The 21,851-nt window shown below is 50.7% G+C and overlaps 1 protein-coding gene across 3 annotated transcripts in view; it reads right to left on the bottom strand.

Annotated features, from left to right (window-relative positions):
* ASXL2 (ASXL transcriptional regulator 2) overlaps positions 1 to 21,851 on the bottom strand; it is a 106,475-nt gene that overhangs the window by 53,374 nt on the left and 31,250 nt on the right. The window contains exons 1-3 of one of the 3 annotated variants that reach the window (XM_071742301.1): positions 18,749 to 18,799; positions 18,065 to 18,147; positions 1,286 to 1,394 (exon numbers count right to left, since the gene is read on the bottom strand). In XM_071742301.1, coding sequence (XP_071598402.1) covers positions 1,286 to 1,394; positions 18,065 to 18,147; positions 18,749 to 18,784 — 228 coding nt within the window. In that variant the 5' untranslated portion in view covers positions 18,785 to 18,799. Of the gene's footprint in view, positions 1 to 1,285; positions 1,395 to 1,478; positions 2,482 to 18,064; positions 18,148 to 18,748; positions 18,800 to 21,851 lie in introns of those variants that run through there. The other 2 variants (XM_071742300.1, XM_071742302.1) reach the window with 2 other exon arrangements.

The following is a 21,851-nucleotide window of genomic DNA, read 5'->3' as shown; positions in this document are numbered from 1 at the left end:
CTCTGCAGATCAGATCAGATCCCTCTGCTTTGCTGCTGGGGGTGGAACCCCAATCCCTGCCATGGCAGTGTGGGGGTGAACCCCCAGGCCATGGGTACCACTACAAGCACAGGTCCAACAAGTGCTTGGTTTGGTTCCCATCACCCCTACACAGTGCTCAGCTCCTTCAGTGCTTCCACAGCCTCTGCAACTGCTTCCTGGGAGGCTGGAATTTTCCTTTCCTTCATTTCCTTCCCTCTTCCATTGCCTGCAGGGGAGCAGGAATCTCACACACACTTTGGGGTTTTTTTTTAAGTTTGCCAGGTGCCTTGCAATGGCACTTTTGGAAGCTCAGAAGATGTTGAACCCTGCTGGCACATCAGCACCAGCACCCAGAGGGACACCCTCAGTTGTCACTACTCCAGGAATAAAGCACTGTCCCAGTTCCCAGGTGGAGGGGAGGAGGACAGAGACAACCAGATCCAACTCAGCTGAACATTTGGCACTGAGGAAATCTGGGCAGCTCTCAGTCATCTCCCTTGGCAATCCAACCAGCACCAGCTTCCCATGCATGCTGAATACTTCAGCCCTAAGATGTTATTTCCCTTCTTGAGCAGGGAGTGAGACAAGGAAAGTGGTTCCAGTGGAGAGATCCATGTGCAGGGAGAGGAATCCTACCTTAGGGCACAGTCTTCAAAGTTACAGAAAGCCAGGCCCAGTGTGAGCTGGCCTCCCCCTGGGAGTTAAACTGGGGAAAAAAGGTTTCACCTATGGATTATTTTTAAATATGCCTATTGGGTGATTTAAGGAATTTACACTTTTATTCCTACAAATGCTCTCTGCCTGATATTAATGCACTGAAGATAAGGTAGGTTTTCATTTCTAGATGAGACTCTCAAGCTGAGATTAGTGAAGATGAAGTTATCCTTTTAGGGCTAAAGTGTAACTAATATTTTAATTGCTTTTTCATTTCATAGAATCATAGAATGGGTGGGAAGGGACCTCACAGCCCCCCCAGTGCCTCCCCTGCCATGGTCAGGGACCCCTCCCCCAGCCCAGGGGGCTCCAAGCCCCATCCAACCTGGGCTGAGACACTGCCAGGGATGGGGCAGCCACAGCTTCCTTGGGCAACCTGGGCAACCAGGGGCTCAGCACCCTCAAATTCAAGAATTTCTTCCTAATATCCGACCTAAACTCTCCCCTCTTTCATCCTAAGTCCTCTTCAGCATTATCCTAAGTCCAGTGGATTTTTTAATGGACAGAAGTCACAGGAGGGTGGAGCAGATGCCCCTGCAGACACACTTACCTTCAGGGTGTAGACCCCCATGCGCCCCGGGACCTTATAGAAAATCCCCTCTTCCCCTCGGGAGTTGGTGTGCAGCATGGCATTCAGGCAGGCCAGAGGAGAAGTCCCACTGGAAACAAAAACACGAGGGTCACGTTGGAATGCACTGGGGTCAGGGTTCATCTGCTGCTGGGGGACAACCACAGCCCCTCACCAGAGCATCCCGCATGCAGAGGCAGAAAGGTTCCAGATCCAACTTCTATTCCCAAGGAGAATACAAGCTGAAGCTGCAGGAATTAGCACCAGTGAAACCAGTCCATCTACCCATGCTCCACTTCAGGGGAGAAAAAAAGAATCAAACAAAAAAACCCCCCAATCCAGATTCCCAATAGTTTTTTTGTTTTGCAGGATGTCAAATTGCTCACAATTTGGAGAGCTCCAGATATCCAAGTTTGTTCCTCTGGACTCCCAGCAGATTCCTTGGGAGTGACTGCAAGGATATTTAAAGTTGGGGTGTGTTGGGGTTTTTTTCCAAAACAACCCCCTGTGCCATACTGAAAGGAGGGTTGTGGGGTAAGAATGGAAACCAATCATACAACCCCCCTACAAAGAGTGGAGATGTTCAGTCCCAGCCAGGAGAGCCAGGACAGCAGAGCCATCTTTGGATTGGGGCTGGTGGGGGTTTCTTTGTTTGGGGTTTTTTTAACCCATCCCACTGTGGACAGAAGCAAAATCAGGTGGACAGAGGAAGAGAGGTGCCTTGTGTCCCACTGCAGGCTCAGGCTGATCACACCCTCTGCACTCAGCAGTGTCAGCAGATCCACACCAACCACAACCCATCCACAGAAATCAAGTCATAAAGTTTTGCCTCTCAAGTCCGTCACAAAAGCTAGAATCAGGATGGCCAAACTTCCTAAAATCCTAAATCTGTGGCTAAGTGGAGGTAAAGCCAGTTGTCTGACCCCACAAAGAACAGGGTAAGGGGCAGGAAACTCCACAGGGAACAGGCAAATGGCTGGGAGACTCCCAAGGAACAAGTTAATGGACAGGAGACCCCGGGAGGAACAAAGGGACAGAGAGACACCCGTCCCCACTGCTGCTCAGGGAACTTCTCAGACTTGTGAGGCAGCTCTGGGACATCTGGGCAGAAGCCTGAGCAGAGGCATTCAGCCACCTCCCCACCAGGAAAGAATTTCTTCCTAAAATCTCAATTCAATCTCCCCTCTCCCTGCTGGAAACCCTTCCCCCTCGCAGGGTCCCCTCCCTCCAGGCCCTTGTCCCAAGTCCCTCCCCAGCTTTCCTGGAGCCCCTTCAGGCACTGGAAGGTGCTCTGAGGTCTCCCCAACTCTCTCAGCCTGGCACCAGCCCTGCTCTGGACTCAGCACACGAGGTTGGTTCTTCCCTGACAAACCAGGGTCTCATTCCCTTACACTGACCCAGCAGCTCCTCAGGCAGCCTGGAGTCCCCAGGAGAACACATCCAGCAGCTCTGGGACCATCCCACTGGGATCCTTCACCCAGACCCTGCCCATCTCCAGACACAGCAGATCCAGGATGACACCCAGGCTCAGCCAGAATCCCAATGGAAGCAGCTCCTAAATCCTCTGCCCCAGAGGACAACCTCCCCTCCCCATCCCTCCCTGATTCCCCCCTCAAGGCCTCTCTTGCCTCCTCACCACTCCCAGGGCTTTTCTGGGCAGCTTCCCCAGCACTGCAGAGCTCCCACAGACACCAAGACAACTGGAAGCAGCTCTGCCAAAGGCCCTGCTTGTTCACAAGCCTGGTTCTCTTCCCCAGAAAGCCACCTGGTCTCTGGGAAGCCACCGTTCAGCACAATTTCCTACAGCACCCCCAAGTTCTGCCCAAAGGTGTTGCTCCCCAGGTACAGCCTCCTGGATGCCATTCCTGCATGGAAACACCAAGCAAGGACTGCACCAAGTGCATTTTGCACAGGCCCAGCAGTAGAAAAGATACAAAATAGGTCCACTGAGTCATTTTAGTTGGAAAAGACCTTTGGGATCACCCAGTCCAGCCCTTCCCCAGCAGTGCCCCATGTCCCTCAGCACCACAGCTCCAGGACTCTGAAACCCCTCCAGGGATGGGTCTCTACTCCTGCCCTGAGCAGCCTGTTCAAAATTAAACTTGTCCTCCCACCCCTGCATCTAGAAAATCATCAGAAGTAATTCTTTTTTTTTTTTTTTTTTTTTTTTTTTTTTTTTGCCAGGTCACTAACAGCCCCTTCAATAGCAGTGATGCATCCCCATGAAGCTTCAGGGAGCCCTGGGGCAGTGGGGAGAGCCCTGCCAGGGCCCTGACCTTTCCCTCAGGACTGCACTCTCACCAACAAGAGTATCAGAGCAGAATATCAGTGTTCAGCCAAGCACCTAACAACATCTGGGCAGAGATGCACCTTGGAAGCTCACCAAGGAATGAAGCCTTGGCAGGATCTGTCTTCCCAAAAGCTGGGCTGGCATCTGCACTGCTCCTGCTGAGCTGATCCCATTGTTTCACAGCTGAGCACTGGGGTTGCTTCATTTTGGGTTTTTTTTTTTTTCCATGCTTGTGTTTACTCATCTGTAGTTACGTGTTCCGCTCTGCAGAATCCTCTGGGAAGCTGCTGGGAATGTTAATGCTGTTCTAGCCTTTCCTCAAGCTCACTGTGAACATTTCAGAAGCTAAAAATCAGGTGATGAGTCTTCCCTAAATTTTAACAACAAAAAAGGGGCTGATTTGGGGATTAAACAGATAGTCTTTGTGACCTCCTGCACTTTCTCTGTGGGTCTGGGTGGCTGCATGAGCACTCAGACCCTTCCCATGGCATCCCCTTCCCATGGCATCCCCTTCCCATGGTAACCACCTCACTGTCAGGGGTGTCCCCCAGCTGAAGCCACCTCCCTGGGTGCAGGGTGGCACCTGGAGCATAATTCTTTGCTGACTGGTGTTGCTGGAAGCCCTGGAGCACAGCCCTGCCAGCTGACACATCACCCTGCAGCCAGCCAGGATGCTCCTCAGGAGGGAAAGGTTGCTCCCCTGCTTGCTCTTTGCTGCCCCTTGGCCCAGAGCCCTCCCAAGGGTCACTGCAGATCTCTCCCAGCTCCCTGTGTTTTGCACCAACTTTACACTGTGCTCTTTTAAATGCATCAGCTGCCTGAAAACACCCTTAGGGAGCAGAAGTTACCATGCCAGGTATTTTGGCTGCTGTTGGGTTTCTGTTTGGTTGGGGTCGCTTTTTTTTTTTATACTCAGAGGCCAGGAGCCCCCAGCAGATGATCAGCCAGGTCTGACAGTTCCCCTCCTTCCACCTCCCAGGCAGATGAAGTAGAAGAGTTCCTGCCCTCTCCAGATCCATCCTTCCCCAGGATTTCATTTCCAGCCCACCCGACCCCGTGCTGCTCTGCATGGTCAGTCTGCAATCCTGCTGCCCAGCAGCTCCCAGCAGCTTCCAGCAGCTCCCACCAGCTCCCATCAGCTCCCAGCAGCTCCCATCAGCTCCCAGCAGCTCCCATCAGCTCCCAGCAGTTCCCAGCAGCTCCCATCAGCTCCCAGCAGCTTCCACCAGCTCCCAGCAGCTCCCATCAGCTTCCACCACCTCCCACCAGCTTCCACCAGCTCCCAGCAGCTTCCACCAGCTCCCATCAGCTTCCAGCAGCTCCCACCACCTCCCATCAGCTCCCACCAGCTCCCACCAGCTCCCATCAGCTTCCAGCAGCTCCCACCACCTCCCATCAGCTCCCACCAGCTTCCAGCAGCTCCCACTACCTCCCAGCAGCTTCCAGCAGCTCCCATCACCTCCCATCAGCTCCCACCAGCTTCCAGCAGCTCCCACCACCTCCCAGCAGCTTCCAGCAGCTCCCACCACCTCCCACCAGCTTCCACCAGCTCCCACCAGCTTCCACCAGCTTCCAGCAGCTCCCAGCAGCTCCCACCACCTCCCATCAGCTCCCATCAGCTTCCAGCAGCTCCCACCAGCTTCCACCAGCTTCCATCAGCTCCCACCAGCTTCCAGCAGCTCCCACCACCTCCCAGCAGCTCCCACCAGCTCCCATCACCCTGACTGCCCAGGGGCTGCTCTTTCTGGAGGTCTCAGAACAGGATTCATCCTCCAGGAAAGATAAAGAGGAGCTCAGCAAGATGAAGACACGACCAGCTATGGTCCTTCATGTGCCCTTTTGGGGGACACGGATCTGTTGGACACTGAGCCCCAGCTTGACTTCTGCAGCTCCTGAGGAAACATTCCCAGCTTTGGGATCGTGGCCATCAGTCCCCTGGGGCTCTCAAAAGCTCAGGTTGGTTTGAAGCTGAGGGCCTTGGGGTGCCCAAAGCTGCTCAGTGTCCAGGGGCAGGGTTTGTATTCCTGCACTGAAGGGCAGACTCATTGCTGGCTCCTGTTCCACCAGGCATCCACAAGCTCAGCAGCTGAGTGCAGGATGGACAGAGAGGAGGAAGGAGGCAGAAGGAAGGTTCAACCACACTCAGAAACATCAATTTCTCCCAAAAAAACCCTGGACAAATATTATCCCACCCATCAGCTCCCCTCCACCACCTTCCCCCAAGCTAATGCTCAGAGGCCAGGGACTGCTGTGCCCCTCCTGCCCCCTCTTCACCTTAGGGCTATTTTATTTTAATTAAGAATCTTCAAAAATGAGCTAAGACTTTTCCTAGTGTGTTCAATTTCCATGTTCCCCTGCTTTCACAGACTGCCCAATTCACCCAAACTTCACCCAGTCTTAATGACTGCCCCAGACAGGAGGGGCAAAGTTGATCACCTCACTTTCCCAGATAAATGCAAGATCAAAACATTTGCCCAGATTCTGGGAATTTGGTGCCAATGCCTATGAAAGCCACGAGCTGTTTGCTGCCCTGGCAATGAGGAGCTGGAGGTGAACACAGGCAGCACAGCACCCAGCAGCACCAGGCACAGGGTGCAGGTTTGGGGCTGGGGTTTGGTTGGGTTTGGGAAGAAGGGAAGGATTCTGAATCAAAATTTTCTTCTATTAATTGTTTGTGATGTTCTTATCCAGGATGTGAAGCACTGACAGAGCAGCAGTACAACTCCAAACTCTGCAAACAGCTGGAATTTATGTAAATTACTGCAATTGAATGAAGATGCTTCATCTAGACCAGGCACACTGGGGACTTTCCTGAACTGCTCAGGTTTCCCCAAAAAGTGGCCAGTGCAGGAGGCAGCAGTGTGTGTGGCCACCAGAGGCTGAGCTGCCAGCACTGCTTTCATCCCCAGGCTCAGTTAGAACAGATTATTCTAGAGCCACAGAGGGATCTGGGTGGGAAGGGACCCCTGAAGCTCCCCAGTCCCAGCCCTGCAGTATCAGGGACACCCTCACCCAGATCAGGGTGCTCAGAGCCTCCTCAAGCCTCACCTTGAACATCTCCAGGGATGAGGCCCCAAACACCTCCCTGGGCAACCCCTGAGCTCCACTGCCCTCCTGGGACACAACTTGTTCCTAACACCCAGTCCCCATCATTCCTGCTGCAGTTCATCAGTGCTGGGCTAAGGGCTGCACCTGATGATCTTCAAGATCTTTTCCAATGAAAACCAAGCCCATGATAATTCTGTCATGGAGGCAAAAGTACTGCTGGGAACACCACAGGGGGACCACCTGGGGCCAGGGTGCTCAGCCCCTAATGGCAGCTCCTCACTGCTGCTTTACCTCTGCAAAGAGTTTCCAGAATTTTACATTTTAGGTGCATTCATACACCACCTGTGCCTGTGTTTCTAGGAGTGGGAAGGATTTTCAGTTGTATTTTCATTCATGCACTCACTATTATCTAAAATTTATTACAGCAGGAAACCCCATGTTAGCTACAGCAAAAAAGCAAACTCTTTTAAACCCCACGATAATAAGCGGGATGATCACCTTTAGCAAACATGGGGTGGGGAAAAAAAAAAAAAAAAATCAAGATAAAGGTGCCTTTACTCACACTGGTTCACCCCAACGCTCCTTGAGATGGTTCAGATCAGAGCAGAGTGGCTCAGGCTGCTAAATTCAGCTGATGCCACCACTCGGCCAGGGGTTTTGTTCATTGAAACCAGTTTGCATTTTAAAAAAAAAAATCTGTCTTTGCAACAGTTTAAAAGATGCAAAGGTATCTGTAACATCACTGACCAGGATGAGTTTGGTTTCTGTGCATGACAAGTGCCATGCTGAAACTTCCCAGCTTTAACTCCTCAAAAAAGCTGAAAACAGCCCAGGCTTTCTGTCCAGCTGCCACAGCTCAGCACCCAGGCTCTGGGTGCCAGAGCAGGAGCCACCACCCAGGCTCCTGTGCCTGAGCCCTGCTGGAAACCAGGGCACTTCTCACAGGGTGAAATCCTGTGGCTTCCCCAGACTTAGTGAGTTCTGCTCACTTGCAGTGAGGAGGGGGGAACACACCCAGCTATCCAAAGCCACCTTTTCTTTTACTTATTCAAAGCAAAAGAAGAAGTTTATGTGCTGACAGAGCTGATAAACAACAGCACCAAGAATATTTTCATTTACAGATGGTGCTGAGAGGTCCAAGCAAGTCCCATCAATGCTTTCCAGGTGAGCACCCAGTGTACAGGTTGAGCAAAGAAACTCATATTAGCAGAGCAACCACCAATTTTTTAGGATCTCTGCCTGTAAGGGCTTCAATATCCTTATTTATCCACCCCAGAGCTTCTGCCCGACCCACCTGAAGCCCTGTGCTGGGTAGGATGTGCCTGCAAGTGGCCACTTCAGCTGCTGGCAGTGCTGCTTGCACTGCAGATGGTGTGTCAGTAATTACCCCCTCTAATACCCCCTTCCCAGTTAAAACCAACCAGTTTACCAGATTCACTACAACTTCCAAACCTTTCAACACTTCCAACCCTCTGACTGTTGTCACAGTGTGAACTCTGTTTTATTTTCATATTGCTGACTGAGCAAGGGGGCTTGGTAGTTTCTAAAGACCTCTTCTATTTTGAAAATCAACTTCCATTTCATTAATATGGGAGAAATTTAATCTCCAAGTGACCAATGGCAAGTGGCAGACCCCTCTGCCTGCAGAGTGGGCACATTCTTTACCTCTTTTGATTTCTGGAAGAACTAAAACAGTGTAAGAGCCCTTCCTGTAGCTAAGTGGTAGTTATTAGGGCAGCCAGTGGTGGATTTAGGAACACACATTCTGGGCTCTTGCCCCCTGCACGGATTTCCCTGAGCTACCTGACATTTCAGTCAGACACCTACAGCCCAATTTTTCCTTCTGAGAACTGCCAGACTGAAGCCATCCTTAAACTGTGGCATTTTAAACTCCACATGAAATGGAAAGCTTCTTCAGGATGAGCAGGAAAAAAGGGGTTTTGAGAGGGGGAAATGCACACAAGGTTAGGGTGAGGAACCTCTACCCCAAGCAGCTGCCTGCAGGAGGGGAGGGAGGAGGAGGAACATTTCTCCCCATGCTCTCAATCCCACCCCAGCCCCTTCCCCCCAGCCTGGCTCCCAGACCTCAGGGACAAAGCTGATTGGAAAATTAAGCTATGACCCAATCATTTCTGATTGGTTTCAAATTCTGGGCTGAAACCTTAGTCAGTCATGATGTGTTTGAACTCAAACCCCTCACACCCAGAGCACCAAGCAGGGTGCATTTATCTGTCCCAAGGTCACTTTTTGTTAAGGCTCCATCTGGAATGTGGGTAGCAGACTCCACAGCATTTCTCCACCTGTGCCCAGCAGCGTGATGGACCCAGCAGATCCCCTGCCCCAGGGTTCCTCCAGAGCAGGACCAGGCTCCAGGGCTGCTGCTGATGTGCTGGCACAGCAACACCACTGGGAAATCCCTGCCATAGCACTCAGCAGCCTCAGCACCAGGGAAATGTTCATTATTGCCCTCCAGGGAGGTTTCATGGGAAGGACACCCAGCAGCAGGCATCTTCATTTCACATTCTCACCCCATCAGGAGCTAACTGGATAAAAATGCCCAAATGGGTTTAAGGGTGAAGGGTTTTCCCATTTGGTTTTGGGGTTTTTTTTGGTTGGTTGGTTGGTTGGTTGATTGGTTTTTTAGCATCCCCTTCTTCCCCACTTTCCATTTGAGCCAGACATTCACACACACAGCTTTCTGCTTATTAGTATATTAAAAATATGATTTTTAAAAAAAAAATAAATAAATAGTTCCAGACCTATGGAAGTGCCAGAGCAGAGAGACACTGTAGGCAGACCCCACAGTACCAATGCCAAGCTTGTTAAACACACTCAGGATGTAGAAGAGCAGTTTATGTCACACCTTAAATCTCACTTGGCCCCATCAGGCAGCCCCGAGGCAGAAGATGCACAAAACCACATCATGGCCCCCAAACCCAGCACCCAGCACCCAGCACCCCTCCCCAGCAGCTCGGGTGTGCAGCCAGCAGGAGGGGTTTGGAAAGGGACCCCAAACATTCCCAGGGGGCTGCTGCAGCCTGAGACCTGCCCCAGCCCCTACAGACAAACAGAGGGAGGGTTGAGGTTTGCATCCCAGCCAGGGCTGAGGGATGCAGCCAGCATGCAGGGCAGGGAGGAGCAGAAGCAGAAACACCAGGGGTACTGCCAGCACTTGGCTTCTAAGTCTGGGTGGAACAAGCAGGGGCTCTTTTTAATTAAGGCTTTTGCAGTTTGCGTTAATAGAGGAGAAGCTTTAGAACAATCAGCAGTGGTTCTTACCTTCTGGAGTTGGAGTGCAACCCAAAAAAAGGAGAGAAACACCCCTTTAAAAACTTGAGCAAAACAATCATCTCATCATTCACATGAACACCCTCCCCTCCCATCCACCACAACCAAACTTTAGACCTTCTGGGCAGATCTGCAGCAAAACAAAGAGCAGGTTTTATCAGACAGACAGAGGGAAGAGAGATGCAGACCCACCAGAATTTTTTCAGGCTGTTTCCAAAGCCATAGAGCCCAGAGCTGGCACAGCCCTGCCAGCCCCAACCCCTGCAGCTGTCACCACTCAGAGAACTTCTTCTACAAGTCAGGTGGACCCCTGGAAATCTCCCATTCCTGGGACAGGAATTGACTCCTCAGATTCCCTCAAAGCCCCTGAGCACTGCTCACAGCTCAGGGGTAAAGAGCTGGCACCTGAACTGAGCCAATCTTCCCCTTGGCCTCCCCAAAGCCATTAATAACACAAACCCCCCTTGCCCTGATGAAATATTCCCCCAGCAGTGGTGCTGGGGCAATGAGGTGTTTGATGCCACCTCCTCATGGGGATTTCTGCAAGGTCCAAAGTGAGCAGAGGTTCAGATGGTCCCAGGAGGAGGGAGAGCAGCCTGGAGGACACCACAAAGTTCCTGGGCACACCCTGGAGTTGGAATTTCTTTATAGCTTTAATTAGGATCTGTTGTGACCACTGTCCCTGCTCTGTGGGAACACCAGCAGACTCTGTCACCACACACTGAGTCCTGGAGAGGATTTAAAAGCCCTGTAGGAGGGAGTTCTGACCTTCCTGGACATCTTTTCCAGGTGTAAGCAATACCTGCAGCTTTACAGCACCTGATTATCTCCACCCTGACACAGCATCCACAGACATGACTCTTGTTCCTGGGGCATTCACACCCTTGAGGGATTAGGCAGAAATCAGCATTTTCTGGTTTTATAGGAGGAATCCAGACAGAATAACTCCCTCGAGGGCTTTGAGGGGCCAGAGGTAAAATTTCAGAGGTTTTTTATTTCCCTACCTCTTTGTATTGCTGTTACAGACCCACAAGCCAGTCCATACTGAAGATAAACCCTAAATCCAGGTATTTCTGGAGACCTCAGCTCTCACCTTTTCTGAAAGAGCAAATGAAGCTGCCAGGTTCCTGCAGTGCTGCTCTCTGGGGAGCTACACCCCACACTTCCCCTGGCAGTGCTCAGCATCCTCCTTCACCTGATGAAAACCAATGTGGGATCTGATTTTGAGGAGAGAGCAAAACCTCCTCCAGTGAGGACTCAGGTAGAATTTTATTTTTATGGACCTGACACCTTTATAGAAGGGAGATGGGGAAGAGTCACTGAAGAGTTTGTCCTACACACAACAAATGCATTTAACACCTCCTGCTCAGGGCAACAACATGATTTTCTCTATAATAATTCTCTTCAAAGTATTCCTTGTCAAGCTAACATTTTCCCCCACGTCACAAATAATTCCTCCCCATGCTCTGCAGAGATGCTGAGTGATGCAGAAACCTGGGGCTGCTTCATCTTTCAGCTAAATAAATGCTAATGATGGCAAAAAAACACCCCCTGGGAGGCTCTGCCAGGCCTGTGGTGTCCCTTAAGAAGATCAGCTCCTCCTTCATGGTCTGGAGGGGAACAAACCAGGCTCTACCTGCAGACCAAGGTTTGTGGCACAGAACCAGAAGGTGACCTGGAGCTGGTGGTGATCCAGGAGCCCCTCCAGCTTTTCCTCACTTCAGGAAAAATCCTAGAAGGGAGGTCCTGCCTGGTTCAGAGCAGAGAATCCTGAACAAAGGGACAGTCATAAGGGTCCAGAAGACACTCAGAGCCAAGCTTGTTAAATATTAATCTGTAACTGTCCCTGTGACACTTGGCTGCAGGTTGGCCAAAAATAGCTTTAACCTGTACTTTACACCAGAGACTTTAGACACACATCTCCCTTAGCTACACAGACATCACCAAGGCCTCAGGATACCAGGTTCTGGTGGTTTTCATTAAAAAATAAAAGTTGATAACAGTTTCTTTTCTCTGCTCTACATTTCTCTATTCTCTTTTTTTTTTTTTTCATTTTCCCAGAAAAATCCAAATCCAACTTTCAGCTGACTACAGGGGAAAAAAAAAATTGCAAGAACTTCCTGCACCAGCATTTATTGGCTGGTGGTGCTGCCAGCCCCTTCTCCTCCTGGCTTGCAGCAGTTACACAGCAAAGCTGCAGGGCCCTGCAGCTCAAGTGCCCCTGGCTGTAGGGTTGGTCCTACAGCATCTGTGCCCAACAAATGTCCCTTTCCCATTAGGAAAGGGCCCCAGAATCCCAGCTGTGGTGAAGCAGTCCTGCATGTGACAGCCTCCAGGGACACCTTATCAGATCCATCTCAGGATAAAGTAACCAGAAAGAGCAGAAGGATTTGGGATAACCCAGCCCTGCTGGTTCAGAAACAAGAAGTGGGGATGCCCCTGTCCTACCCAACCCCAAACCAGACTCTGTTCCCAGCCCCATGAGACGTGACCTCAGCAGGGTGCTGTGCACCCAACCATGACATTTGAAGAAGCTGCAGATTAAAAGAAATGTGTAAAGTAATGGAAATGTTTGCCAGCTGCTGGCTTCAGCTACCTGCAGCCCCTTCCACACCCTGAGTGTGGAAACCCAAAGCTGTGCTGTTCCAGGGGAGCAGGAGCCTCCTGGGGGCTGCACCCCAAGGGCACCCAGCAGCAGCTCCTCTGCCTCCTGCCCACAGGGGAGGCTGCTCAGGGCACTGCAGTGACACAGCCAGAGGCACTGGAGCCAAGAGGCCACTTCCCTAAGGACCAGGAGCCTGGGAATCCTGACTTAGGAGTCATTTAGATGGGGAGGAACCTCTGGAGGTCACCAGCCCAACCTCCAGCTCAAAGCTGGGGTAACCACATCAGGTGGCTCAGGGCCACACAGCTCTCCCTGGCCCTGGCTCTAGTGTTTTATCATCCTTAGGCTGGATATTTGAATCAGAACTTCCCATCTTGCAGCTTTTGTTCTCTGCCTCTGTCTAGCACCACGGAGCTCCCCAGGGCTCCATTCTGTAGAAGCTATGGAGAGAAGGGAGTGCTCACCAGGAATGCCACCCACCAGCTGATGGGAACCAGCTCTGGATGCAGCAGCTTTTAAATGGGCTCTTGTGCCAAGAGCTCAAGCAGGAGAGGTTTCCTGGGGTGGGTACCTGCCAAAGCCAGCAGTACCTCCAAGAACTTCAGAGCAGCCCAGCCAGCCAGGTGGTGCTGGGACAGGGGTGTTACCTCAGCCCCTTGCTGGGGATGCCACAGCTCTGAGCAGATGTGGGGCTTGAACAAGCTGTGAAAAGCTTTACTTGAATAAATTCACACTTTATCCTCCCTGGCTGGAAGGACATCTCCTCCCAGCAGTGTCCTGCAGCACAGGGCAGGTGAGGAGCCACAGTGCCCAAGTGTCAGCCAAAGGAACTCCTCTGGGGAGACAGAGGCCTTTAGGGGAGGCTGTGTGGTGGCATAAACTGGGGGGGGTCCCCTAGCAGGGTTTTCTTTGCAGATCCCTTGAAGAGAAATCCCACATTTCTCCACAAGTTTGGAGCCCACCTCTCCAAACACCTCCCCCATGGTGCACGGGCTGGTCCATGGGATGCAGGCACAGGAAAGCCCTCCCAAAGGACAGGAAGATGCTACACATGGGCACTGGGTGAGCTTTAAGGTCCCTTCCCACCCAAACCAGGCTGGGGTTCTGTGAAACTTTGGAATAGATCATCTATCTGCCCCAGTGTCCGTGGGATCCAATACCAACTTCATTTTCAAAACAATTTATGAACCCTTCATCCTTTTGGAAGCTTTCCTACCACCCCCACCCTGTGCTGGGTGTTGAGTTTCTTCATTTTTTGGAGCAGGAGATGTTGGAAGAAGGATTTCCTAGCAATGAGCTGATAATGAACAGCTGCCCTGAGAACCAAGGCAGGGAGCAGAAGCAATTTATCTCCCTAACCCCACCTCACCTCCTAACTCTGCAGGAGATCAGGAAATCAAAGGCTGAACAACAGCTGGGAAATATCTTAGTGGCCAAACCTTCTGCCAAAAGCAAGGAGAGATCACTTTGTTGGTCCTTTACCCAGTTTCCAGTTTCAGATACGAGAATATCTTCTAGCTGTAATCAGCTTCCCTCTTCCTGCAGTTCCTAAGTCCTGACCCCAGCAGCTCTGTTTGCCTTTAAACTTCATCACCTCTCCTCTTGCAAGGAGGTGACCAAGTACAGAGCTGTTCCTCACATTTCATAGCACAGGAGCTACAGGAGGAGCAGGACAGATGAGATGATGCTGAGCACCCTGGGCTGTGGGAGGGGTCCCTGCCCACCCAGAGGGCTGGAACTGCACGAGCTTTGAGGTCTCTCCCAACCCAAACCATTCCATGGTGCTGCTCTGAGCTATGGAGAAGCTGAAAGCCCTGAGTCTGCTCTCCAGCCCAGGACAATTGGCATCACTGCAGTCCTCATCCCTCAGGGACACAGAAGTGTTCCCATTCCCAGGCTCAGAGGACAAGCTGACCACAGAAAGCCAGCAGACCTCTGGTTTTCAGCCAGCAGAGTGAGGAGCAACATAAGAAACCTCCTGGCAGCCTGCAGTGGCAGTGCTGGCAGCTCACTTCTGCACCCCAGACTGGGCAGCTCCAGCTCTCCCCCCAGAACCATCTCCTGGGCTCCTTCCCTCCTCCAGGAGCTGGATCTGCAGAGCATCTCACAGGAACTGGGAAGCAGCACAAGTGAGCCACTGCCTGGAGGGCAGCTAAAACCTGGAACTGAGCTGTTCATGACTCACTTCTCTCCAGCCCAGACACGACATGGGAAAGGGGGACTTTGGCTTCTATACTCCTTTTCCCCCCAGAGTGGTTTCAGAGTTTGCCAGACATTCCATGAGGACTTGAAACAGAAGCAGCCAGAGCACCGTGTCTGCTTTCATTTTCATCAAGCCTGAGCTCGTGCTTGCATCTATTTCCTTTCTCAATTAGTCACTTAATCAGATGCAAAAAGGTCACTGTGTTTGGACAGAGCTTCACAAGCCAATATTTTGCACAGTGTCCTCTGTAAGATCCAAGAAAGCCAAATCATTTATGGCTACTGTACCAACCATGCCTTTCAAAGATGCTGATGCTTCAGGTTCTCTGACACCAGCTGGGACACAGCCCCAGAGATTATTGATTCCACCCAGAAAATGGGATTCTCTGTTGCTAATTTTTGGTCCCACCTACCCCATGCACTTATGTTTGGGAAACTTTGGCATCTGGCACTGCCTGGGTTAACACCACTGTCCCATGCACCCTCAGAGCCTCCTGTGAAGCTGTGTCCAGGGATGGCTTCCCCCAGGGATGGTGCCAGCTCAGAGAAGGCAATACAGGATGTTGGACACAGCAGAGCCAGGGCTCAGAGAGTCTTTCTCTCCAGGGGTTTAATTTCTGCAGCCTGTAAGCAGTGACCTGTAGGTAGGAATGGACCTCAGGGGGTTGGGGCAGCCTGTCAAAACAGGGTGACAGCTCCAGCTTCAGATCTCCAGACCTGAGACCTCAGACAGAGCACCTCAGGTCCTGGGCTGACCATGAAAAATCTCATGATTAAAACTACTTGGGCACTAGGATAAACCTGTGAGCCCAGGTAAGACAATTAGCCAGTATCAGCCCAGGTTTCTGTAGCACTACCAAAAAACCCCTCCATCTTAGGAAAGGCCTAGGCTTGTCCAAAAAAAAAAAAAAAAAATTCTCCTGTGTGTAGCAGAAATCACTGTTCCTGTTTTTGTTGGGCTTTTTTTCCAAATTAATCTCAGCTGCCATGCTTCTTCCCTGCAACTCCAAATCCTCTCAATCAAGCCCTCTAAACTCTTTCAAGAAGCCCTGAAGCAGCTGGCCAAGGGGCAGCCCATGCCAGGAATCACTGGAGCCAAAGAGGGAGGGACTGGTTGTGCTGGACACTAAGCCAGGCTCCCTGCTCTGCCTCCTTCCAAAGCACCTGCAGAAAGTCATTTATTATTCTCAAAGCATTCTCTATCTGAAAATCAGAGATTTTTTTAAAGGAGTGGATAGGATGTGGGGCAGCAGAAGCAGAGTTCAAAGCAGCACTGTCATCAAGAGCAAAAGTAGAGAAACCATGATGTGGTTTGTGTACCAAACCACTCAGAATTCAGCTACCTTGATACACCACTGGAAGCAACCCCCGTGTCCTGCCTGTAACCTCTCATCTCCTCTTACCAAGTCACTCTGGCAGCTGCCTGCTGGCTGGAGGCAGCCAGGGGCAGGGGAATTGCTGTCATCTGCTGTCAGAGGCTTTGCCATGCTCTGCTGCCAAAGCCTCCACACAGGAGGACTCAGAATCTGGAGAGTTCAACATGTTCATCTGACAGCTTTTATACTTCCTCCAACATGATTTCTCCCCTAATAAATGCTGATTTGTGCTCAGCCCATCCTGTCCCAGGCTGTGACTTAGCAGCTGCCCACTCCAGCCACACAGACATTACTGGCACTAACTGGAACAACTGGGTTGCCCAAGAACTGACAGCCTTTTAGCTCTTAACCTAAATAAAGCTTTATTACATCAATTTTTTTGATGTGAAAGTATTTATGGGGAAGGCAACTCCACGACACCCAAGTGTGGCCAAGCCAGGAGGGTGGAGAGCTGAAAAACAGAAACTGAGTTTCACACCTGACTGCTCCCAAACATCTGTTGGGATTTAAGACACTGGGGAATTCCTGCTGCCCTGATGCTCAGCAGCAGCTCTTTTAGGAAGCAAAACCACCTATACTGGCTCAGCCTAAACTCCCAAATCAACTCTAAAAGCAGGACTCGAGGCTGAGAAGGCACACATAGCACCATGGCATTTCTGGTCTCCTTTTTGACTGCTTGGTCCAAAATCTGGCCTTGGACTGGATCTTTTGTGCCACATCTGACTCCTGCCTAAGGCTCTGCCCCAAGAAGAGCACTGTGAAAATTCAGAGTGCCCCTGTCTAAGTGGCAGCAGCAGTACAGACAGCTGCATTTCTGCCCTTGGGTGCACAGGAGGGGCTGACAGGTGCAGTTCCTGTCTCTCTGGGTGCTTTGGATGGATTAGCAGCATTTAGCACAACACAAACTGCACAGGGCTGGTAAAACCTCTGCTCTGAGTGAACACTGAGTGCACCATCAGGGCAGGAGTTAAGCCACACTTCTGTCACCTCCCTAACAGCCACATGAGTGTATTTGGTTTCCTTGCTTAGAGACAAACTGACTTGTCCAAAAATCAAACCTCCTCTGGGCTGTCCACAACTTGACTGGAAGATGTTGTTATTTTTCACAGAATTTTTAAGCTTGGGCCTCTGAACATTTCTGCCAAGGCAGACAGATTGCTGTATTAAAACTGATGAAGTAGAACAGAGAACACAAATATGTCAAATTCAGGGTGGCTACTCTGCTCCAAAATGGATGATCTGGCACAGCCCATCCTCTCTTCCCTCCTTTTCTTTGCTCTTAAGAACACAGAAGTATAAATACTCAGCACTTTATATGAAGAACTGCTCCCTGTCTCACCAAGTACACCTGTCCAGCTCTGGGAAGCACACACAAGAGCAAGGCCTCCAGAAATAAGCTGCAGTTCAAGAGTTGGCATCTGAGTTGCTCTGTTTCTCTAAAGCAGATCCAGATGACCCAGGCTGGTGCAGAACCACTCCAGGAAATACTCAAGAACACAGCATGAGGCACAGAGTGTTCTGGAGAAGGATTTGTGAGTGAAAATGCTTTTTTACCTCCTGGAGAGCTTTGATTTGGGGTTGGTCCTTTCAGTAAACTGACCACTCACTTTTTTTTTTTCCTTTTCTTTTGAAGATAAAATAAAAAGCAGTTAAGTTTACTTCACAACCTGGAGTCTGAACCACCTGCTCAGCTCTAGTTTATCAAACTCAAGAGCTGCAGAGAAGAGGCAGGCAGCTCATTACCTGGAAATTCTGCATGACCCTCATCCAGATTTTTGGTGACAGTACCAGTGGCTCGAGAGCTTCTTTGCAAATGGGACCTGGACTCCAATTCTGCAGGTATTTAAGATTTCAGTCCCCCAAATACTTACTAAGGAAGGAGTTAGCAATATACTAAGCAAAGCTGGAAGCAAAGTATGACTGTGTTTCACTGGTATGGGTACTCAACTCACCTGATTTCTTTAAGTCCTTCTTTCTGGATAACTTGAAGGATCTCTTTATGGCTCATAGGTGTATTAGGATATTTCTCCAGGACCTGGCAAGCAAAAGCAGATTGGAGAGGAAGTTACTCATTTGCATTTTCACTTTTATGTTTGACTGCACAGAAAACTACATTTAATGGCTGAGACAGCTCCAAGGGTAGAAGCAAGGAAGAACTACTGCCTTTCCTGTATCTCACCACCACCTTTCCCTTCCCTTCCATCTGGGGGCTACAGGGTGCAAAGTGGCTCCAGCAGACTGGCTAGAGGACTTTTTTTGGGCAATTCCCCTATTTTATTTTGAAGGCAGCACTTCCTGGAGAATTAAGTGTTCCAGAGTAAGCAAGTGGATTCACAAGCATCAGCTGTGCTTGGGAACACTTCAGGAACTGCTGAGGTCCCTCAGATGCAGAACTCCCCAACCCCAAAATTCTTTATGTTTGCAAAGTTGAAACAATCACTGCCCAGTTGGGTGTTACAGAAGTTTAAGGAAATTTGGGGTTGAACACTGCTGGGTTCCTTTGAAAATCTCTGCACACAGTTCAGGCTCCCAAGTCTGGAAATACCACCTACAAAAATGCTTCCTAAACTGTCAGATGCAGCCCCAGCCCTGCTCCAGCCCACACCATGCAGACTCCACTGCCTCAGGCCACTCACCTCCCTTGCAAGAGGACTACAGTGCCAAAGCAGCATTCAGTGTTTCTACAGGGACAGGCTGAAGGTTTCTGAAGGCAGATGCCAGTTCCCAGACGTCACTTGGATATTTTAAGCAATATTTGTGCTGGGGGATGGGCAGGAAATGCCTCATTTCCTTCTTCATCATCTGCTTTTGACCCATGCCAGCACATCAACCCCAGACTTATGTCTTTAACCAGAAAAAAAACCATCAGCACGTTAAGTAGAAAACCCTACAAGTGACCAGCCTGGATTTCTCTGGCCAACAGCTGTGCAGAACACAGGGCTCCTCCTGAGCCTCTGCCACCTCACTCCCTCCAGGAACACTTCAGCTGCTGGTTCAGCTCTTTCCAGAAAGGATTTCTGTAAAGACTCTGCTGGACTGCAGCATCTCTGCTCAGGGAAACCAAGAGCTGTGCTGCCCTAGCTGGTGGCCTCCCCAGGATGTCCAAGGCCTTGCTGGGTCAGGTTTCAGCCTTTCCCAGCAGCTTCAGCTCTTGCCAGGTGCCTCTGGCCAAGGCTGCAATGAAGCTGCGTGCTCAGCACCAACACAGCTCCAGGGCCTCCAGCAGCAGAGCAGCACTCACAGACACACAGGAAAGGTGAGTTTAAAACAGACTGAAGTGGGAGTTGCTTTCACTCAACTCCACTCTCAGCTGCTGGCTCATTCCACTGCATTTCCAGCTGTGCTGTAACCCAGGATGCTGCCCGGGCTCCTGCCTCAAACCAAACAGATGCAAAACGAAGGTGGCTGAGGGGTGACTGAAGTCAGACCACTGCACTCCTCAGGTTAACCCCAGCTCCTGACTCCTCTTCCCTCAGTGCTGTCACTTTTTCTCAGAATGCTTTTATACCACTAACTTGGAAGAAAATCTGAAAGCTTGCTCTGCACAGGGAGCTGAAAGCCCATGGGGGTCCAGCAGAGTTAAGACCACCCCCATTTCCATCTCTGCTGTCAACTTTTTCATCCCAGCAAGCAAGAGCAATGGGGAGAAAAGTCAGTCAGTGCCACAACTCCATCAGCAAGGAACCTCAGGGCACTTGCTGCTCCTCCCAGCCGAACCCACAAGCCTGCCTTTTTCTTCTGTATTTTCCTTTTGACTTTCACTCCATGGACATGCTCCTGACAAGTCCCACCTTGCTCATACCTAGAGCAGCAACAAGACTTTTCATTAATTTTTCACTAGGCACAACCACAGTGCAAGCTAATACCATGTCTGGCCACAGAAACTCAGCACTAAGAGCAGAAAGGAAGAAAAGCTTTTCTAATTATATCCTGGCATGCCCACAGGATGCTTCTAGGCATTTTCCCCCTGTAACCTGTCCCGACATCTTCCTTCCATTGGAGTTTTTCCTGTAGATGAGCTCAGGAGGATCAGCCTGGCCTCCTGCAACATCTGTTTGACTTCTTACACATTGTCAGGGACCATTCCTGTGCCCTGGGAAGATCAACCAGGTGTTGATCCACAAACCAGAGCCAGGTATTTGTATCCCTCTGCTCACTTTCTTCATTTCCTACAGGATCTTAAACTCACATTTCATGAAACCAAAGGTGCCACTTGTACACCACTTCTCATATTCCAAATCAGCTTCTTCACTCTGCTACATCTCATTTAGTGAGTTTGCCCATCACTTGTTCTCAAGCAATTCCAGAAGCCTCCTGGACTGGTTGTGCCTTCCAGCAGATGCCAGGGCAGAGTCAGAACTGACTCCCCATTCACAAGGCTTCCTCCAGTGGTCTCAAGAGAGTTCATCCACCACCTCTTCACCTGCAAACACCTACCATGATCTCCTCTTTGTCCCTTTCTCCTCTGAACTTCACTGCTGAGCTCCCAACCAATTCATCACCAGTTCTACAGCACAGCTCTGGGGGTTCCTAAAGCTGCTCCTAACCCTTCCTCATTAAGCACTCCCAACATCCACCCCTCCAGGAGATTCATCTCACCAGCACTGGGGCTCTGCACAAAATGAAAACTGACCAAGAGGGAACTGGATTTAATGCCAGAGCTACACACAGACCTCAATACCAAACAAGAGGCCCAAAGGTGCACTGGGGAGGTGCAAGAGCTCCTCTGGAGAAGTCCAAGTGTTCCTTATCACAGACCCCCAGGCTCCTCCCTTCCCCCCAAACCAGTGAAACACCTTCACTCTGCTAGCAACCACATCAGCAGAGATCCTCTTGTCCTTCTCTTCATCAGATGGATCCCACCTCCTGCCACCAGTCCTGAAAGAGTCATCAGAACAACCACAACACTGTCAAAAGGTGCACCAGAACCTGGGTAACACCAGGCTGCAGCAAACCCAGCCCTGAAGGGAAGAAAACACCTTGGGGAAAGCTGCCTGTTCAGAAAAGAACATTCTGTTTCTGAGCAGAAAGCCAAGAAGAGCGAAGCAGCATCAACAGAATTGCCAAAAGGCACCTGAGGATCACCCTCTGGCCTCACAAGGAGCTCCCAGCTCTGCATGGCCATCCACACGAGCCCATCCTGCAGCCAGAGACTTCATTCAGCTGGGGCTCTGCTCAGAGATTCCTCATCAGTCTGACCTGTCAGAGACCACAGTGCACATTCCAGGTTCTTTTCACTGGGCTGGGTGCACAAGAATGTCCATCTGAGGACATGACCCTCAGGTGGCCTCTAAGCCTGGAACTGGGGCATTTGGCTGGACCAGCAGTGGAGTGTCCCAAGCCTGGGTACTGCCAAAGCAGATCAGGGCAAGATCCAAAGCGTTGGTAACTCCAGATTAACCACAAGTGCTGGCTTCAGAGCCTGTACCTCAAGAAACTCACCCAGGAACACACAACTATCCCAAAAAGAGAGGGAGAGAGGCTGGGAGAAAAGCCCCAGCTCCCAACATCAGGGACCCTTCACTGACTCTTGGCCCCAGGGCAACCACCAGATGGATGAGAAACTGATGTAAACACAGAAACTTTGCTCCTCTCCCCACCTCACACCACACCAGTGGTGTCCCAGGTGTCCCAGAGAGGTGGGAGATGCCCCATCCCTGGAACCATCCCAGGGGAGGTTGGATGGGGCTCTGAGTGACCTCTGGGTGAAGATGTTCCTGGTCCTTGCAGGGGTTGGAG

This window comes from Heliangelus exortis, chromosome 3, assembly GCF_036169615.1.
Source record: "Heliangelus exortis chromosome 3, bHelExo1.hap1, whole genome shotgun sequence".
Lineage (NCBI taxonomy): Eukaryota > Metazoa > Chordata > Aves > Apodiformes > Trochilidae > Heliangelus > Heliangelus exortis.
This window is presented reverse-complemented; position numbering and strand designations above follow the sequence as displayed.